The 15,532-nt window shown below is 32.8% G+C and overlaps 1 protein-coding gene across 1 annotated transcript in view; it reads right to left on the bottom strand.

The window, feature by feature from the left end:
- Window positions 1-346: 346 nt before the first annotated feature.
- The window catches only part of ADAD1 (adenosine deaminase domain containing 1), a 41,817-nt gene continuing 26,631 nt past the window's right edge, over window positions 347-15,532 (bottom strand). The window contains exons 9-11 of the mRNA XM_059066140.2: window positions 14,759-14,996; window positions 10,316-10,448; window positions 347-460 (exon numbers count right to left, since the gene is read on the bottom strand). Of these exons, the coding sequence (XP_058922123.2) occupies window positions 347-460; window positions 10,316-10,448; window positions 14,759-14,996 (485 nt within the window). The remainder of the gene's footprint in view (window positions 461-10,315; window positions 10,449-14,758; window positions 14,997-15,532) is intronic.

Raw genomic sequence — 15,532 nt, 5'->3', positions numbered from 1 at the left:
GAACAAATAACTTTAAAGCAAAAACTTAAAAGAAAGTGAATATTCTTTTAAATTACAAAAGGGTAATGGCTTTATAATGTCTATAAAAATAAATACAAAATAGCTATATAATCAAGCAGGTAATTATTTTTTCAAAAACTAAAAAACATTTAAAACCCTAATGTTTCAATGTAAATTGACATGAATATTTACAAAATTTCAACAATCTCTGAACACTGCTGTTGCATGACTCTGATTTTAAAAGCTGAAAACCACCAACATTAAAAAAAAAATTTTAGTAGTCAAAACACACACACACACACACACACAAAAAAAAGACTTTTAACATGACAATGGATTGCTTAATTCACATACTAAATTGCTCTATACAGGGAGATTTCACAATCCAGAAGCCATAGCCATGCTGCTGTAGGTAGGATTTCAACAAAGTTTTAGCTTCTTGATAGGATCCAGACATATGCTACAGAAAGAAAAAAATACTGAATTATAGAATATAGGCAGAATTAGGCTTATGAAAAGTAAGTAGCCCTAATCTTCTTTCTTAGTTTGACACTTTAAAAATTAAGAAAAATCTTTTTGATTCCCATTTTTCTCAGTATTGCTATTGAAACTAAACATTTTCCTTCCCAACACTCCTAAAAGACAATTTTTCTTCTTTAATTTTTAATTAGAAGAGTAATCATACTCATTACAGAAAACTTGAAAAATAGAGGAAACAGAAGTAAATAAAAATCACCTGTAATCCCCAAACTATAGATAACCATCATTAATATTTTGGTTTATCTCCTTTCATTTTAAAAAAATGAACATACTTTAAAAAAAACAGTATACTTAGGTAATATATGTATACCATAAATTCACCCACTAGTAAGTATTCAGTTTGATTTTTTTTACTAAATTTATATACGTGTGCAACCATCACTGTCCAGTTGTAAAACAATTCCATCACCTGCAAAAAGTTCCATTGTGCTCTATATTTCCAGTCCCAGTCCTAGGCAATCACGAATCTACTTTCCATCTCTAGTTTTGCTTTTTCAAGAAATTTCATTAAAAGTGATTAACACAGCTTGTACTCTTTTGTGTCAGATTTCCTTCTGTTAGCATACCATTTTCAGATTCATTCATGTTGTTTGATGTTATCAGTTTGTTCCTCTTTATTGTTGATTAGTATTACATCATAGGGATATATCACATTGTTTATGCATTCACCAGCTGATGAACATCTAAACTGTTTCCAGGTTTGGCTACTATAAATAATGATGCTGTAAACATTTATGAAGAGGCTTGTGTGGATGTAAGTTTTTGTTTCTCCCGGATAGATACCAATGGAAGTGCTGGATCACATGGTAAGTATATGTTTGTCTCCATAACAAACTGCCATAGTGTCTTCCAAAGTGCTTTATACCATTTTATCATTCCCGTCAGCGGTGCAACAGGTTTCTAGTTTCTCCGTAAAAACACCCGGTGTAGTCAGTCTTTTGGATTTTAGTAGGTGTGCAGTGGTATCACATTGTGGTTTGATTCTGCATCTGCCTAATGAGTAATCAGGCTGAGTATCTTTTATATGTGTATTAGCCATTTGTATATATTATTTGCCACTTTGAAAAACTGGGTTGTTTGCCCACTTAATAATGAATTTTAAGAGTTCTTTATCTGTTCTAGATCTAAGACCTTTGTCAAGTGTATGATTTGCAAGTATTTTCTTCCATTCTGTGGCCTGTATCTTCATTTTCTTAATCCAAGTTTTAAATTCTGGAATCCATCAATTTTTTCTTTTATGGATTGTGCTTTTGGTGTCATATCTAAGAAAAATTTGCCTAACCCAGGAAGACAAATGTTTCCTCACATTTTCTTCGGAAGTTTTTATAGTTTTTAACCTCTTTTAGTTCTATGATCTATTTTGAAGTTTTTGTATGACTGATGTAAGTCTAAGTTAATTTTTTGGCTTGCCCAGATACCCAACTGTTCCAGCACCATTTGTTGAAAAGATTGTTCTTTCTCCCATCAAATTACTTTGTACCTTTGTACAAAATCAATTGATCGTAAGTGTGTGGGTGTATTTCTGGTCTCCTGTTCCATTGATCTATATGTCTATCATTACATCAATACATTGTCTTGATTACTCTGGCTTTATGGTAAGTTGTTGAAACTAGGTAGGGTAACTCTACCAATTTTGTTCTTAAAAATTGTTTTGGTTCTTCTATGTCCTTTGGATTTTACGTAACAATTCTAGAATCAGCTTGTCAATTTCTACGCAAAAGCTTACTGGGATTTTGATAGAACTTGCACTGAATCCATAGATTATTTAGGAGAGAAGTGACATTCTAAAAATACTGTGTTTTCCAATCTATGAATTGGTACATCTCTCCACTTACTTAGGTCTTTTTAAATTTCTCTCAGCAATGTTTCATCATTTTTGGTGTACAGGTCTTACCTTCTTTTATTAAATTTATTCCTAACTTTATTTTTATGCTCCTGTGGATGAAATTTTTTTCTCAAGTTTAATTCTGGAGTGTTCAGTCCTGGTATATAAATATACAATTTATTTTTCTATATTGTTCTTACACTGTGTGCTAAATTCACATATGATATAGTTGTTTTTGGTAGATTCCACAGGATATTTTACATACAAGATCATTTAGAAATAAGGACAGTTTTTCTACTTCCTTTCCAGTCTGGATGCCTTTTATTCCTTTTTCTTGCCTTGCTGCTCTGCCTAGGACGTATAGATCATGCTGACTAGAAGGGGTGAGAGCAATCTTTGGGGGAAGGGGAAACAGTATTCAGCTTTTCAGCATTGTCACATAAACTGTAGTTTTTCATTGATGCCCTTTATCTGGATGAGGAAGTTCACTTCTATTTCTTATTTGTTCAGTGTTTTTATTGTGAATAGGTGTTGGATTTTTGTCAAATGCATTGTGTACATCTACTGAGATAAGTATGTGGGTTTTGAACTTGAATATATTCACATAATACATCAAATGATTTTCTGATGTTAAATCACCCTTGCATCCTGGAATAAACCTTCTTGGTCATGGTGTATAATCCTTTTTATATGTTGCTGGATTTGGTTTGTAAATATCTTATGAAGAATTTTTGCATTTATGTTCCTAAGAAATACTGATTTGTAGTTTTCACTTCCTGTGATGTTTCTGTCCACTTTTGGTATCAGGGTTATTATACTGGCCTCATAAAATGAGTTGGGAAGCATTCTCTCCTCCTTTATTTTATTAAACAGTTTTTGTAGGATTTATGTTAATTTTTGCTGTTATGTTTGGTAGAATTCACCAGCGAGGCCATAACTGCACTTGTGCTTTTCTTTAAGTAAAGAATTTTAACTAATAATTCAATTTTTTTTTACTTTAGTTCAATTCAGATGTTCTGTTTAGTCAAGTTTTATAATTTGTCTTTCTAGGAATGCATCTATGTCATCTAACTTGTCTAATTTGTTGACAAAAGGTTGTTTATAGTATTTCCTTATAATTATTTTAGCTCTTTGGGGTCTTCAGTGACGACTCTTCTTTCATCAACATTTTGATCACTTGCGTTGTCTCTTATTTCTCAGTTACTTCTTAGTTCTTTAGTCTAGCTAAAGTATTATGAATTTTTTTGTTCATTTTTTTCAATGAACCAACTTGATTTCATTGATTTTTCTATTGATTTTCCTGTCTTTTATCTTATTAATTTCTAACCCATCCTATATTATTTCTTCTCTCATTTTTAAAAAAATTTGCTCTTCTAACTTCTTGAGGTGGAAGGTTAAATAACTGATTTTGTGGTTCTCTTCCTTTCTAATATAAGCATTTAAAGCTATGCATTTCTAAGCACTTCTTTGATTATATTCTCTAAATTTTAATATGTTGTATTTTCATTTTCATTCAGTTTGAGATATTTCTTAATTTCCCTTGTAATTTCTTCTTTGACTTGTGGATTAGAAGTTGTTTAACTTCCAAATGTATAATTATTTCTAGATTTCATTCTGTTGCTGGTTTTTAATTTAATTCCATAGTAGTTAGAACATACTTTGTATGATTTTAATCCTTTTAAACTTATTGAGACTTGCTTTATGGCCTATAGTGGAGAATGCCCCATGTGTATTTGAAAAGAATGTATATTCTGCTGCTGTGTATAGTGTTTAGTCTGTTTGGTTTGTAATGTTATTCAAGCCTTCTATATTCTTACTGATTTTGTCTAATTGAACTATAAATTACTGAGAGAGGAACATTAAAACCTCCAACTATAATTGTAGAATTGTCCATTTCACCTTTAAATGCTGTCATTTTTTGCTTATGTATTTTGGGATTATGCTGTTATACCCATATACTTGTATAATTGTTGTATGTTTCTAATGTATTAACCTTTTACCACTGTAACACGTTACTCTTTGTCTCTAGTATTACTGCTCATCTTGATGTGTACTTGTTTGATATTAATATAAACACTCCAGCTCTCTTACTGCTCTTGTTTGCCTGGTATGTCTTTATTTTCATCCTTTTACTTTCAACCTATTTGTGTCTTTGAATTTAATGTGTCTCTTACAGACAGTATACAGTTGGATCTTGCTTTTTAGCCCAATCTGAAAAATCTCCATCTTTTATTCTGGAGCATTTAGAATATTCAAATTTAATGTAATTATTGACATAGTGGATTTATGTCTGCCATTTCACCTTATTTTCCAAGTCCTGTGTCCTTTATTTCTCTGCTTCTTTATTACCTTCTAGTCCTTTTAAAAATGCATTTTTAGTATGCCATTTTAATTCCTCTGTTGATGTTTTAGCTGTAGTTTTCCAGCTATTCTCTTCATGGCTACTTTAGGAACTACAATATGACTCTTTCTCTTACCATAGTCTGCTTCAGATTCATACTGACTTAATCCTGCTAATATATAGCAACTTTGTTCCGATATTGATCCATTTCTTCCTCTGTCCTTTATTATTGCCATTTATACTCTACTTACATACATTATAAAACTCAATAATACAGTGCTAAAATAATTGTAAACAACTTTGGTTTTTTAAAGAAAATGAGAGAAAAAATACACATATCTTTTATATCTACCTACAATAATTACTGTTTATAGTATTCTTTATTCCCTCCTGTAGACTTGTTATCATCTGGTATAATTTCTTCCAAGCCTCAAGTACTTCCTTTGGAATTCCTTCTAGAGAAGTTCTGCTAACAACAAATTTTTCTTAATTTTTGTCTACCTGGCAATGTTTTTATTTTGCTTTTGTTTTTAAAGGAATCCTGACCCATTAGCAGTCACTCCTCATTCTCTCCTCCCCACAGCCCCTGGAAATCAGTAATCTACTTTCTGTTTCTATGAATTTGCCTATTATAGACATTTCATATAAATGGAATCATACATGTAGCCTTTTGTGGCTGGATTCTTTCACTTAACATTTTCAAGGTTGACCCACACTGTAGAATGTATCAGTACTTCAGAGTTCCTTTTATGGATGAATGGTAATCCATAGTATGGACATGTCACATTTTGTTTATCCGTTCATCAGTGGATGAACATTTGGATTGTTTCTACCTTGTCTGTATTATGAATACTGTTACAGACATTTATGTATAAGTTTTGGTGTGGATAAGTGTTTTCAATTCTTTTATGCACATACCTAGGAGTGAAATTCCTGGGTTACATGATAGCTCATATTTAACTTTTTGAGGAACTGTTAAATTGTTTTCCAAAGTAGATGTACCATTTTATAGTCCTATCAGCAATGCATGATAGTTCCAATTTTTTAAAAATTCTTGACAACACTTGTTAATGTCATTCTTTATTATAGCTATATCCTAATGTGTATGAAGTAGTACATCACTGTGGTCTTCATTTGCATTTTCCTAATGACTATGTTGAACATCATATTGGCCATTTTAAAATTTTCTTTGTAGAAATGTCTGTTCAAATCCTTTGCTCATTCAAAAAATTTGGTCATCTGTCTTTTTATTATTGAGTTGCAAAAGTTTTTGAAATGCAAAAGTTTTCCTTTTAATGAAGTTTAAAATACTATTTTTTTTCTCTTCTGGATTGTGTTTTTGTTATCAGATCTAAAAAGCCTCTTTTCTTACTTAGGAATACAAATATTTTCTCCTATGTTTTTCTCTGAGTTTTATAGTTTTAGCTCTTACGTAGGTCTATCCATTTTGAGTTCATTTTTGTATATGGTATGAGGTAGAAGGTCCAAGTTCATTCTTTTCCATGGGGATATCCAGCTGTCCTAGGACTACTTACTGAAAAGACTATTTTTTCCCACTGAATGATCTTGGCACTCTTGTTAAAAATCAATTGACCATAATTGCCAGAGTTTATTTCTGGACTGTGAATTATATTCCATTGATCTATATGTTTATACTAATACCAGTATTATACTATCTTGATTATTATGGCTTTGTAGTATGCTTTGAAATCAAGAAGTGTGAATCCTCCAACTTTGTTCTTTTTCAAGATTGCTTTAGCTCTTCTGGGTTTGCTTCCATTACTGCTAATGAGAAATCAGTCTTAAATGTATTGGTCTATGGTTGATGACTATTTTCTCTCTTGCTGCTTTCAAGATTTTCTCTTTGTCTTGGTCTTAAGCAGTTTGACTATGATGTATCTAGGTGTGAATCTTTATTTTTTTCTTTCTTGGGGTTTCTTGGGCTTCTTGGATCTGTTAATATTCTTCCTCAAATATGGTCTCTTTTTTTAGTAATTTCTTCAAGTGTTTTTCCTGATCCCTTTTCTCTCTCCTTTTCTTCTAGGATTCCTAGCATTGGGTTGGCCAAAAGGTTCATTTGGTTTTTTCCATAAGATGGCTCTAGTATCACTTAGTTGTCTTCAACTTCATTCAAAACAATTTTGTTAGATTGTATGTGACAGCTGTCATATCATTGTGCATTTAAAAAAAGACATCAAAATTGGTGAATTTTTGTGTAGCCATTTTAATACTGAAGATGGAAGAAAAAAAGCAACATTTTCAGCATATTATGCTTTATTGTTTCAAGAAAGGTAAAACGCAGCCAAAATGCACAAAAAGATTTGTGCAGTGTATGGAGGTGCTGTGACTGATCAAACGTGTCAAAAGTGGTTTTTGAAGTGTGGTGCTGGAGATTTCTCGCTGGAGGATGCTCCACGGTCGGGTAGTCCAGCTGAAGTTGACAGCGATCAAATCAAGACATTAACTGAGAACAATCAATGTTATACCATGCGGGAGATAGCCGACATACCCAAGATATCCAAATCAAGCGTTGGAAATCATCTGCACCAGCTTGGTTATGTTAATCACTTTGGTATTTGGGTTTCACATAAATTAAGCGAAAAAAACCTTAACTGTATTTCCACATGCAATTCTCTACTTAAATATAATGAAAATGTTCCGTTTTTGAAACAAACTGTGACAGGCGGTGAAAAGTGGGTGCTGTACAATAATGTGGAACGGAAGAGATCATGGGGCAAGTGAAATGAACCACCACCAACCACACCAAACGCTCGTCTTCATCCAAAGAAGTTGATGTTGTGTGTATATGCTGGGATTGGAAGGGAGTCCTCCATTATGAGCTCCTTTCAGAAAACCAAACGATTAATTCCAACAAGTACTGCTCCCAATTAGACCAACTGAAAGCGGCACTAGATGAAAAGCATCCAGAATTAGGCAAGAGAAAATGCATAATCTTCCATCAGGATAACGCAAGACAGCATGCTTCTTTGATGACCAGGCAAAAGCTGTTACATCTTGGCTGGGAAGTTCTGATTCATCTGCTGTATTTACCAGACATTGTACCCTTGGATTTCCATTTAGTTGGCTCTTTACAAAATTCTCTTAATGGAAAAAATTTCAATTCCCTGGAAGACTGTAAAAGGTACACAGAGCAGTTCTTTACTCGAAAAGAAAAAGTTTGGGGAAGATGGAATTATGAAGTTGTCTGAAAAATGGCACAAGGTAGTGGAACAAAAGGGTAAATACGTTGTTCAGTAAAGTTCTTGGTGAAAATGAAAAATGTGTCTTTTATTTTTACTTAAAAAACGGGGGCAACCCAACATAAGTTGGTACACTTAATACTGTTCCACAAATCTTTGAAGTTCTGTTCATTTTTCTTTAACCTGTTTCATTCTGTCCTTTAAAATAATTTCTTTTGATCTATTTTCAAAGTCCACTGATATTTTTTCTGCAATCTCAAATGTACTGTTGAACCCATCTAGAGAATTATTCATTTCAGTTATATTGTTTTAATCCTAGAATATTCATTTGGGGTTTTTCTTTTTGTAGTTTCTATTTCTCTACCGAGACTACCTATTTACTGAAACATTGTTATATTTTCCTTTAATTACTTGAACATATTTATAATAGCTGCTTTGAAACCTTTGCTATATTCAATATTGGGATCCACTCAGAACCAGTTTCTATTGAATGTTACTTTTCCTGAGTATAGGTTTTACTTTCCTGTTTTTTACATATCCCATAATTTTTGGTTGAAGCAGACGTTTTAGATAATATATTGTAGCAACTCTGGATTCTGTTTTAATTTTTTTAAGTTTGCTGCAATTGTGAGATCTGTTTTCCCCATGGTGTGTACTGTCTCTTTCCAGTTTTGTTATGTTTTAGCCTGGCTTCCTAGTGGTTACCCTGTATCTGCAAAGCTTAGTGATAAACAAATAGCTTAGTGATAAGGAAAAGATTTCAGCAGACATTATGCTCAAACAGCTTAAACCTAAAAGGCTTCCACCTTTTTCTGATCAATTCATTTGGGGGAGGGGTGGGTGGTACAGTGTATTTAATGTTGCAGGCAGTTCTACTTCACACTTTCACTCTTTACTGGGTTCTCTTGAGTCTCCATTGCACACGAGTGTAATTTCTCAGTCAGCCAAGGATATATAGAGAATTTCTCTCAACCCTTCCATGGCTCTTTCACTTCCAAGATCTACCTGTTAAGTTACTAACTGGTATACCACTTGCCCCAAGGACTGCAACCTTGGGCCAGCGAAGTTACTGATTTTCTCAATTTTTTTCCTCTACCAGGTTTGGCACATTTAGTTGAAAAAGTCACAAATTTTCACCCTCTGCCACAAATCAAGTTCATTCCCTCTAGCAGAAAATCTACTACTTTTGGTGGCATTCTCAATCTGATAAAACAACAGTTCTTGCCGTTCAAACTAGCAGAGAGGAAGGAGAGAGAACAGGAACAGCTTTGGGCAAAGGTGCCACAAATTCCTGCTGTTCTTACCCAAAGTTCTAAAAGTTTTACAAGAATACACACTTTTCAGTGTGTTTTCTGCCTTTAGTTAATTTCCAGAGTTGTGAAAAGGGGTTTTTTCCCCTGATAATTTTGTCCAGTTTTATATTTTTTACAGAGATGACTTGCAACCTCTTTATGCCAAATCCAGAAATTGTCTAGGTAAGTTTTTATGCTTAAAAATGTATATACAAACAAACCTATAGTTAATATTAATTGCTTTACAGGATGGAATTATACAGTTTGAGTATTAAGATATTGGTGAAATTAAGAGACTTTCACATAATACTATATTATTACTGAAACTGAAATTAGGTTATCAAAAACAATTTGTATTTAATAATTTGATAAGATGGTTATATCATACTATGAAATGGCTCAGGTCATAGTATGTTGAATGAAAAAATCAGATTAATACACATATATAAGCTTAATATTTTAAAATATATGCATACACAAAAATATAAACACGTGACAAGAAACTGAAATAACATGCTTACATTACAAGATTAGGAGTATTATACTTGAGTAGTAGGTGGATTCACAAGTAATATTTCCCTTCTGTACTTAAAAAGAAAATTCCAAATTCTCTACTCAAACATGAACTATGTCCGTAATACTAAAAAAAATATATATTTTTAAAGATAGAAAAAGGCTATCTACATCACTTAAGCCCAAATCACAAACTCAAACTAAAGGTGTTTCACAATTTTAAGATAGGCAAATTAATTTATATGAATATACTAATATATCATTTTAGAATAAATACTATAGTTAACATAGCTAATATCATATACATAAGAAATTTTATAACCATTTTGTTCCTCAGGGTGCGACAGTAGGTTTTGATCAATACTGTCAAAGTAGGTACACACCACCATACTGAGGTAGCTACTTTCCGGGGCAACACTTATTTACATATCCAATTTCCAGCATGTTCACTTAAAAATTAATTTTACCACTACATGGCAATCTCTTATTTTCAGGAACTATTTACCCAACTTTTGCTATGTATCATCATCATTATAAAATTACCACATTATTATTGTCTGAAATTTTTATTTCAGTGATTAGCTTCATTCCTTTAAAGACTTACCTTAGCTGCATGATATGTACTAGCTTCAAGTAAATCTTCTTTTTTAGCTTCTTTGGCAAGCAGGTTAAATCGACTTAACATTGCAGCCTTACAAAGCCGACTTGCCATTGACACACCACTTTTAAATGGGGAACTGAAGTAGAAAAGAATGAAACATTCACTAATCATTATTCAGTATTTATGTTGGCACTTGTAGGAATTAAACAACACAGAATCTACAAATATTTATCTCAATTATGTGCAGTGCATATACTGAAATTTTTTTACATAAAATTATTCTGAATAACTTTCTGAAGCTAATTTCTTTTATGAAATTGTAGTTTAAATTATCAGAGTATTGCATTAAAAATTAAAGCAGAAGATGGATATTTGGAAAATTTCTTTTGTTTGAAGTAAAATTAATCTATGGTGATCCAAATTAAAACAGTGGTTCTACCAAGGATTGACTAGAAGAGGGCAAAAAAGTATTTTCTGAAATGAAAAAAATGTCCTGTATTCTGACTGGAGTAATGGTTACACAGGCATATATATATATATACTCATGAAATTGTACAGTACATTTCACTTTGTAAATTTTGACTCTCTAAAAAAGTAAAATATACACACTCACCTCACCACCCTCCATATATATTTATGTATGTATGCACATATAGATATGTATTTTTCTGTTTCTAATAGAAGTGGGTCCACAGATCATGAGCTTTCTTGCTATTGTAACTCTTTCCCTTCATTATATCTTCTCATTAGTTGTTCTCTGATAGATTACAAAAATTGCCAAAATCCTTTATTCCTCCCTGTCTCCATGCTCTTTACAATGTAACTTTTCAGATTCTCCCATCACTAACTATGGTTGACTGCTCCTCCCCATGAATTTGGGCTGGCCTTGTGACTTGTTTTGGTGAATAAAATAGACTATGTGCCAGTTCCAAGCCTGGGTCTCAAGAGGCTTTGTGTCCTCATACTCTTGGGACCCCTTGCTCTGCCATGTGAGCCTCCTAAAACTGGTCTACTAGAAGGTGAGAGAACACATGGACCAGAGCCCAGCTGTCCCTCTAAGATCAGCCAAGATGCCCTACAGCTGACCAAGAGTGGACCCCAGACACATGGGAGAGCCCGATCAAATCTAGCTCAGTTGATCTAAGGACTTGAACATCAATAAATGGTTGTTGTTTTAAGCCATTAAGTTTTGAGATGGTTTATATGCATTAATAGTTAACATATATGCCTATTAATGAAATGTACTAATCTCTATATATTAATTTTCCACCATCACACCTTTTTTTGGTGGTGGTTTTTTAGATGATTCTCTTGGGCTTTCCAGGCATAAAATGATGCCATATGCAAAGAGTCGTAATTTTACTTCCTCCTTTCCAATATTTTATCTGCTGCAATATTTTATTGCAGCAATAACAGTAAACAATCATGTCTTGTTTCAGATGTTAGTAGAAATGACTCTGCGATTTCATCATTAATCATGATGGCACTTTTGGACTAATAAAGGTATATTTTACCCTTAACAAAAATATCTATTCCTTTTTTATTGAGTATCTTTATCTAGAATAGTTGTAGAGCTGTATTACATGTCTTCTTAGAATTTATAAAAATGAATATATGGTTTTTCCCTAGATCAATTAATATGACAAATTATATTAATACAACTTTCTTATTTGGTATTATTTTTATTATGTTATTCTCACATTTCTAGAAAAAAATGCCACTTGGTATTATTGTATAAAATATATTATTTTGAGGTTCTGTTTCCTAATATTTAATTTAGCAATTTTGCTTGGATATTAAAGTGAGCTTGGTCTGTAACTTTTGTGATGGGGGGGCAGCAATCTTCTATTAGGTTTAAGTATCAATGATACACTTGCTTCATAAAAGTATTTGAATGTTTTCTATCTTTTTAGATAGCACTGGAAGTTTCTGCTATTTAAAGGTTTATAAAATTAATCCAAACCACCTCAGAATGGTGCTTTCTTTGAAAAAGAGGTAGGGCACCTTCTTGGTAACTTTCTCAAGAAAATAATGTTAGATTTTTTTCCCTCTTCTGTACCAATTTTAGAAAATTTTTTTCCTAGAAATATATGCATTGCGCCCAGATTTTCAAATATATTTGCATGGTAGGGCAAAGAAGTTTCTTATGACTTCTTTTAATTTTCTCTGTAATTACTCCTTTATCATTAGTATATATGAGATTAGCTACTGATTTGTTTTCACAGAATCAGTTTTTTTATTTCTAACTTCTTCAGTTCTCTAGCTCTTTTTTTTTTTTTTTTTTTTGCTGTATGCGGGCCTCTCACTGCTGTGGCCTCTCCCGTTGCAGAGCACAGGCTCCGGACGCGCAGGCTCAGCGGCCATGGCTCACGGGCTTAGTTGCTCCGCGGCACGTGGGATCTTCCCGGACCAGGGCACGAACCCGTGACCCCTGCATCGGCAGGCGGATTCTCAACCACTGCGCCACCAGGGAAGCCCAGTTCTCTAGCTCTTAAATTTACATTTCTAGTTTTATGAACTTCTTCATTGTTTATTTTCATTATTTGTTGCTATAAGCATCTAAAGAATTGGCTTTTCCATTCACTTTGCTTTAGCTATATATCCTACAAGTTCTGAAATGCAATGCACTAAATATCCTTGTTTTCTAAATATTCTAATATTTTTTCTAAATATTCTAAATATTCTGTATTCTAAATATTCTGTGGTTTCATTTTATATTTCCTCTTTGAGCCAAAAGTGGAAAACTTCTTTTTCCCAATGAAAGTGGTTTCTAAATATTCTGATTTTGTTATTTACAGTTTGATCGCATCACAATCAGAGAACACTGTATACATCACTTTTATACATCACCTTTTCTTAGAATTTCAGATTTTCTTTGTGGCCTAACATATGGTCAATTTTTGTTAATGTTCTGCAGGTTCTTGAAAAGCAGGTATATTTTATATTTTATGGTGCAGAGTTTTAAAAAAATTAATCAAATCTACCTTATTGTTATTTAAGACTGTTATATTCTTGCTTATTGTTTACTCGATCTACTATGAACTGAAAGAGGTGAATTATTGCCTCAACTAATAGTGTATTTCTATTTATCCTTTTATTTTCTGTAATTTCTGCTTTACGAAGGTTGATATATGTTATTTGTTGCAGTTACTCAGAACCATTCTTCTTCGTGGAATATATTGCTAAAGTGTTCTTTGCCTTATGTAATGCTTTGGGGATGAATAATCAGATCATATCTGCTTTCTTTGCAATCACCTGGCAAGCACTTAGCCATAATAAATGAGTTAAGCTCATTTTACATTAATTTCATCTTTGTTATACTATTATTTCATGTTTTCAGTAAACAGTTTTTATATTATTATTTTTTGGCTTTGCCATGTGGCACATGGGGTATATGAGTTCCCTGAGCAGGGATCAAACCCATGCCCCCCACATCGGAAGCATGGAGACTTAACCACTGGAGCACCAGGGAAGTCCCTCAGTAAACAGTTTTTTAATGTCTTCCACAGAAGACCTGTTTTATTTGTATATGTGTAGTCTGTTATTAACAGAAATACACTTCTTTATGCTGACTCAATGCATACGTAGCATAATTCATCCTAGTTGAAATAATCAATAGTATGCTTGACTGAGTTCATACCAAGAAACATTTGTATGTGATATTAATTTAAATCTGTCTTTCACAAAGAAAGCAAATTTAGGCACTTAAACTTTTAACATTATTCATTACCACATTATAAACGTATTTTCACACTAAAAGGAGGATTTTAGTTTTGATAATCAATGTCAGGAATATTACAAAGAAATGTCTAAAAGGCATAATGTATTATGGCTAAGAACAAAGGCTTTGGAAATAAAATGCCCATCAGAATCCTAGTTGTGTCACTTAATAGTTGGGTGACTTTAAGCACGATATTTAAACTAGCTTGAATCTCAGTTTCTTTACCTGTAAAAAAAACAATATCACCTAACCCACAGGGTTTTTATAAGAAAGCAGTATAACATAGTACAATAGTTCTCACACTCAAGTGTACATAAATAATATTTGGGAAAGTTGTCAAAAATACAGATTCCAGAGCCCTAAATCCAGACATTCAGATTCAGTAGGAAAAACTGAATTTTTAAAACAAATACATTATATAATTCTAATGCTAATGATCACTAGAGAAACAAAGGATCTGGAGACAGATTTTTGAATGCTGGCTATACCACTTACTATGTAATTTTGGTAAATTCTATAACTTCTCCAGGCCTGCGTTCTCATCAGGAAAAAAAAAGATTTTTAATTAGTACAATGCCTGCAACATAGTCACACTTGATAACTATTATCATTATTAATCACAATTCAAAAAATTGTATTCAAAAAACAAGATAGTTTTTAAAAATCGTATTAAAATGCACTGTTTTGCTTAATATGTGATTTTTGAAGAAATTAGTGATGCTAACCTTTCGGTGATCTTCCCACTTAGGCCATCCACAATCTCCAAAGAAATGTCCCCTTGTGCCCAATTCAGACTCAGGAATTTATATTCCAAGTTTGTTTGAAATGGATATGCAGAAGGTACTAAACTAATATGAGGTCTGTTGACCAAGTAAAACATTGGAAGTTTTGAAGTGAGTGCATCATCAACACGTTGCTTTACAGCAATTTCTAAGCCTCTAGTATCACTGCAATTCCCATCACCTAGAAAGCAAAGTAAATACTCAGAAGTTTAATATGAAAAGACTATACCAAAAAAAACGATATAAATAAAAGTTTAATTGTAAATAGTTCACTTCTTTATCCTGTATCTTGCAACCTTCTCTTTCCTACTTCTACTCTTAGTAGCTACTTCTATACTCTTTACCAGATAAGACAAGGTAATAACAGTAAGAATTTCCATTCAAAAAAGAATCGTCTACAGAAAATAATGAATTGACATTCCGCTGAATAAAAGCAAAAAGCCAGACCTGACCAGAAACAAATCAGTACTTTTACAGGGTTCTGCCAGAGAGAACTGGCTCATTCTGTCTTGATTTCTAAGATTACAGCATGAAACCAGCACATAATGTAGCAGATACATGTAGCTGAGAAACAGTTGGTTAAAGTATGTTATTTTTCCACATCTGAGAGCCACAGATTCCAACTGTTCGTAACACATGGTTTAGTTTCACAACATGAAGTAATTTAAAGAATGACCAATTCTGATTGTAACTGTGGCCAATGCCAAAAGCTTTGAG

The sequence above is a fragment of the Kogia breviceps genome, chromosome 6 (genome assembly GCF_026419965.1).
Source record: "Kogia breviceps isolate mKogBre1 chromosome 6, mKogBre1 haplotype 1, whole genome shotgun sequence".
NCBI lineage: Eukaryota > Metazoa > Chordata > Mammalia > Artiodactyla > Physeteridae > Kogia > Kogia breviceps.
Note: the sequence above shows the minus strand (reverse complement) of the source record. Positions and strands in the feature narration are given on the sequence as shown.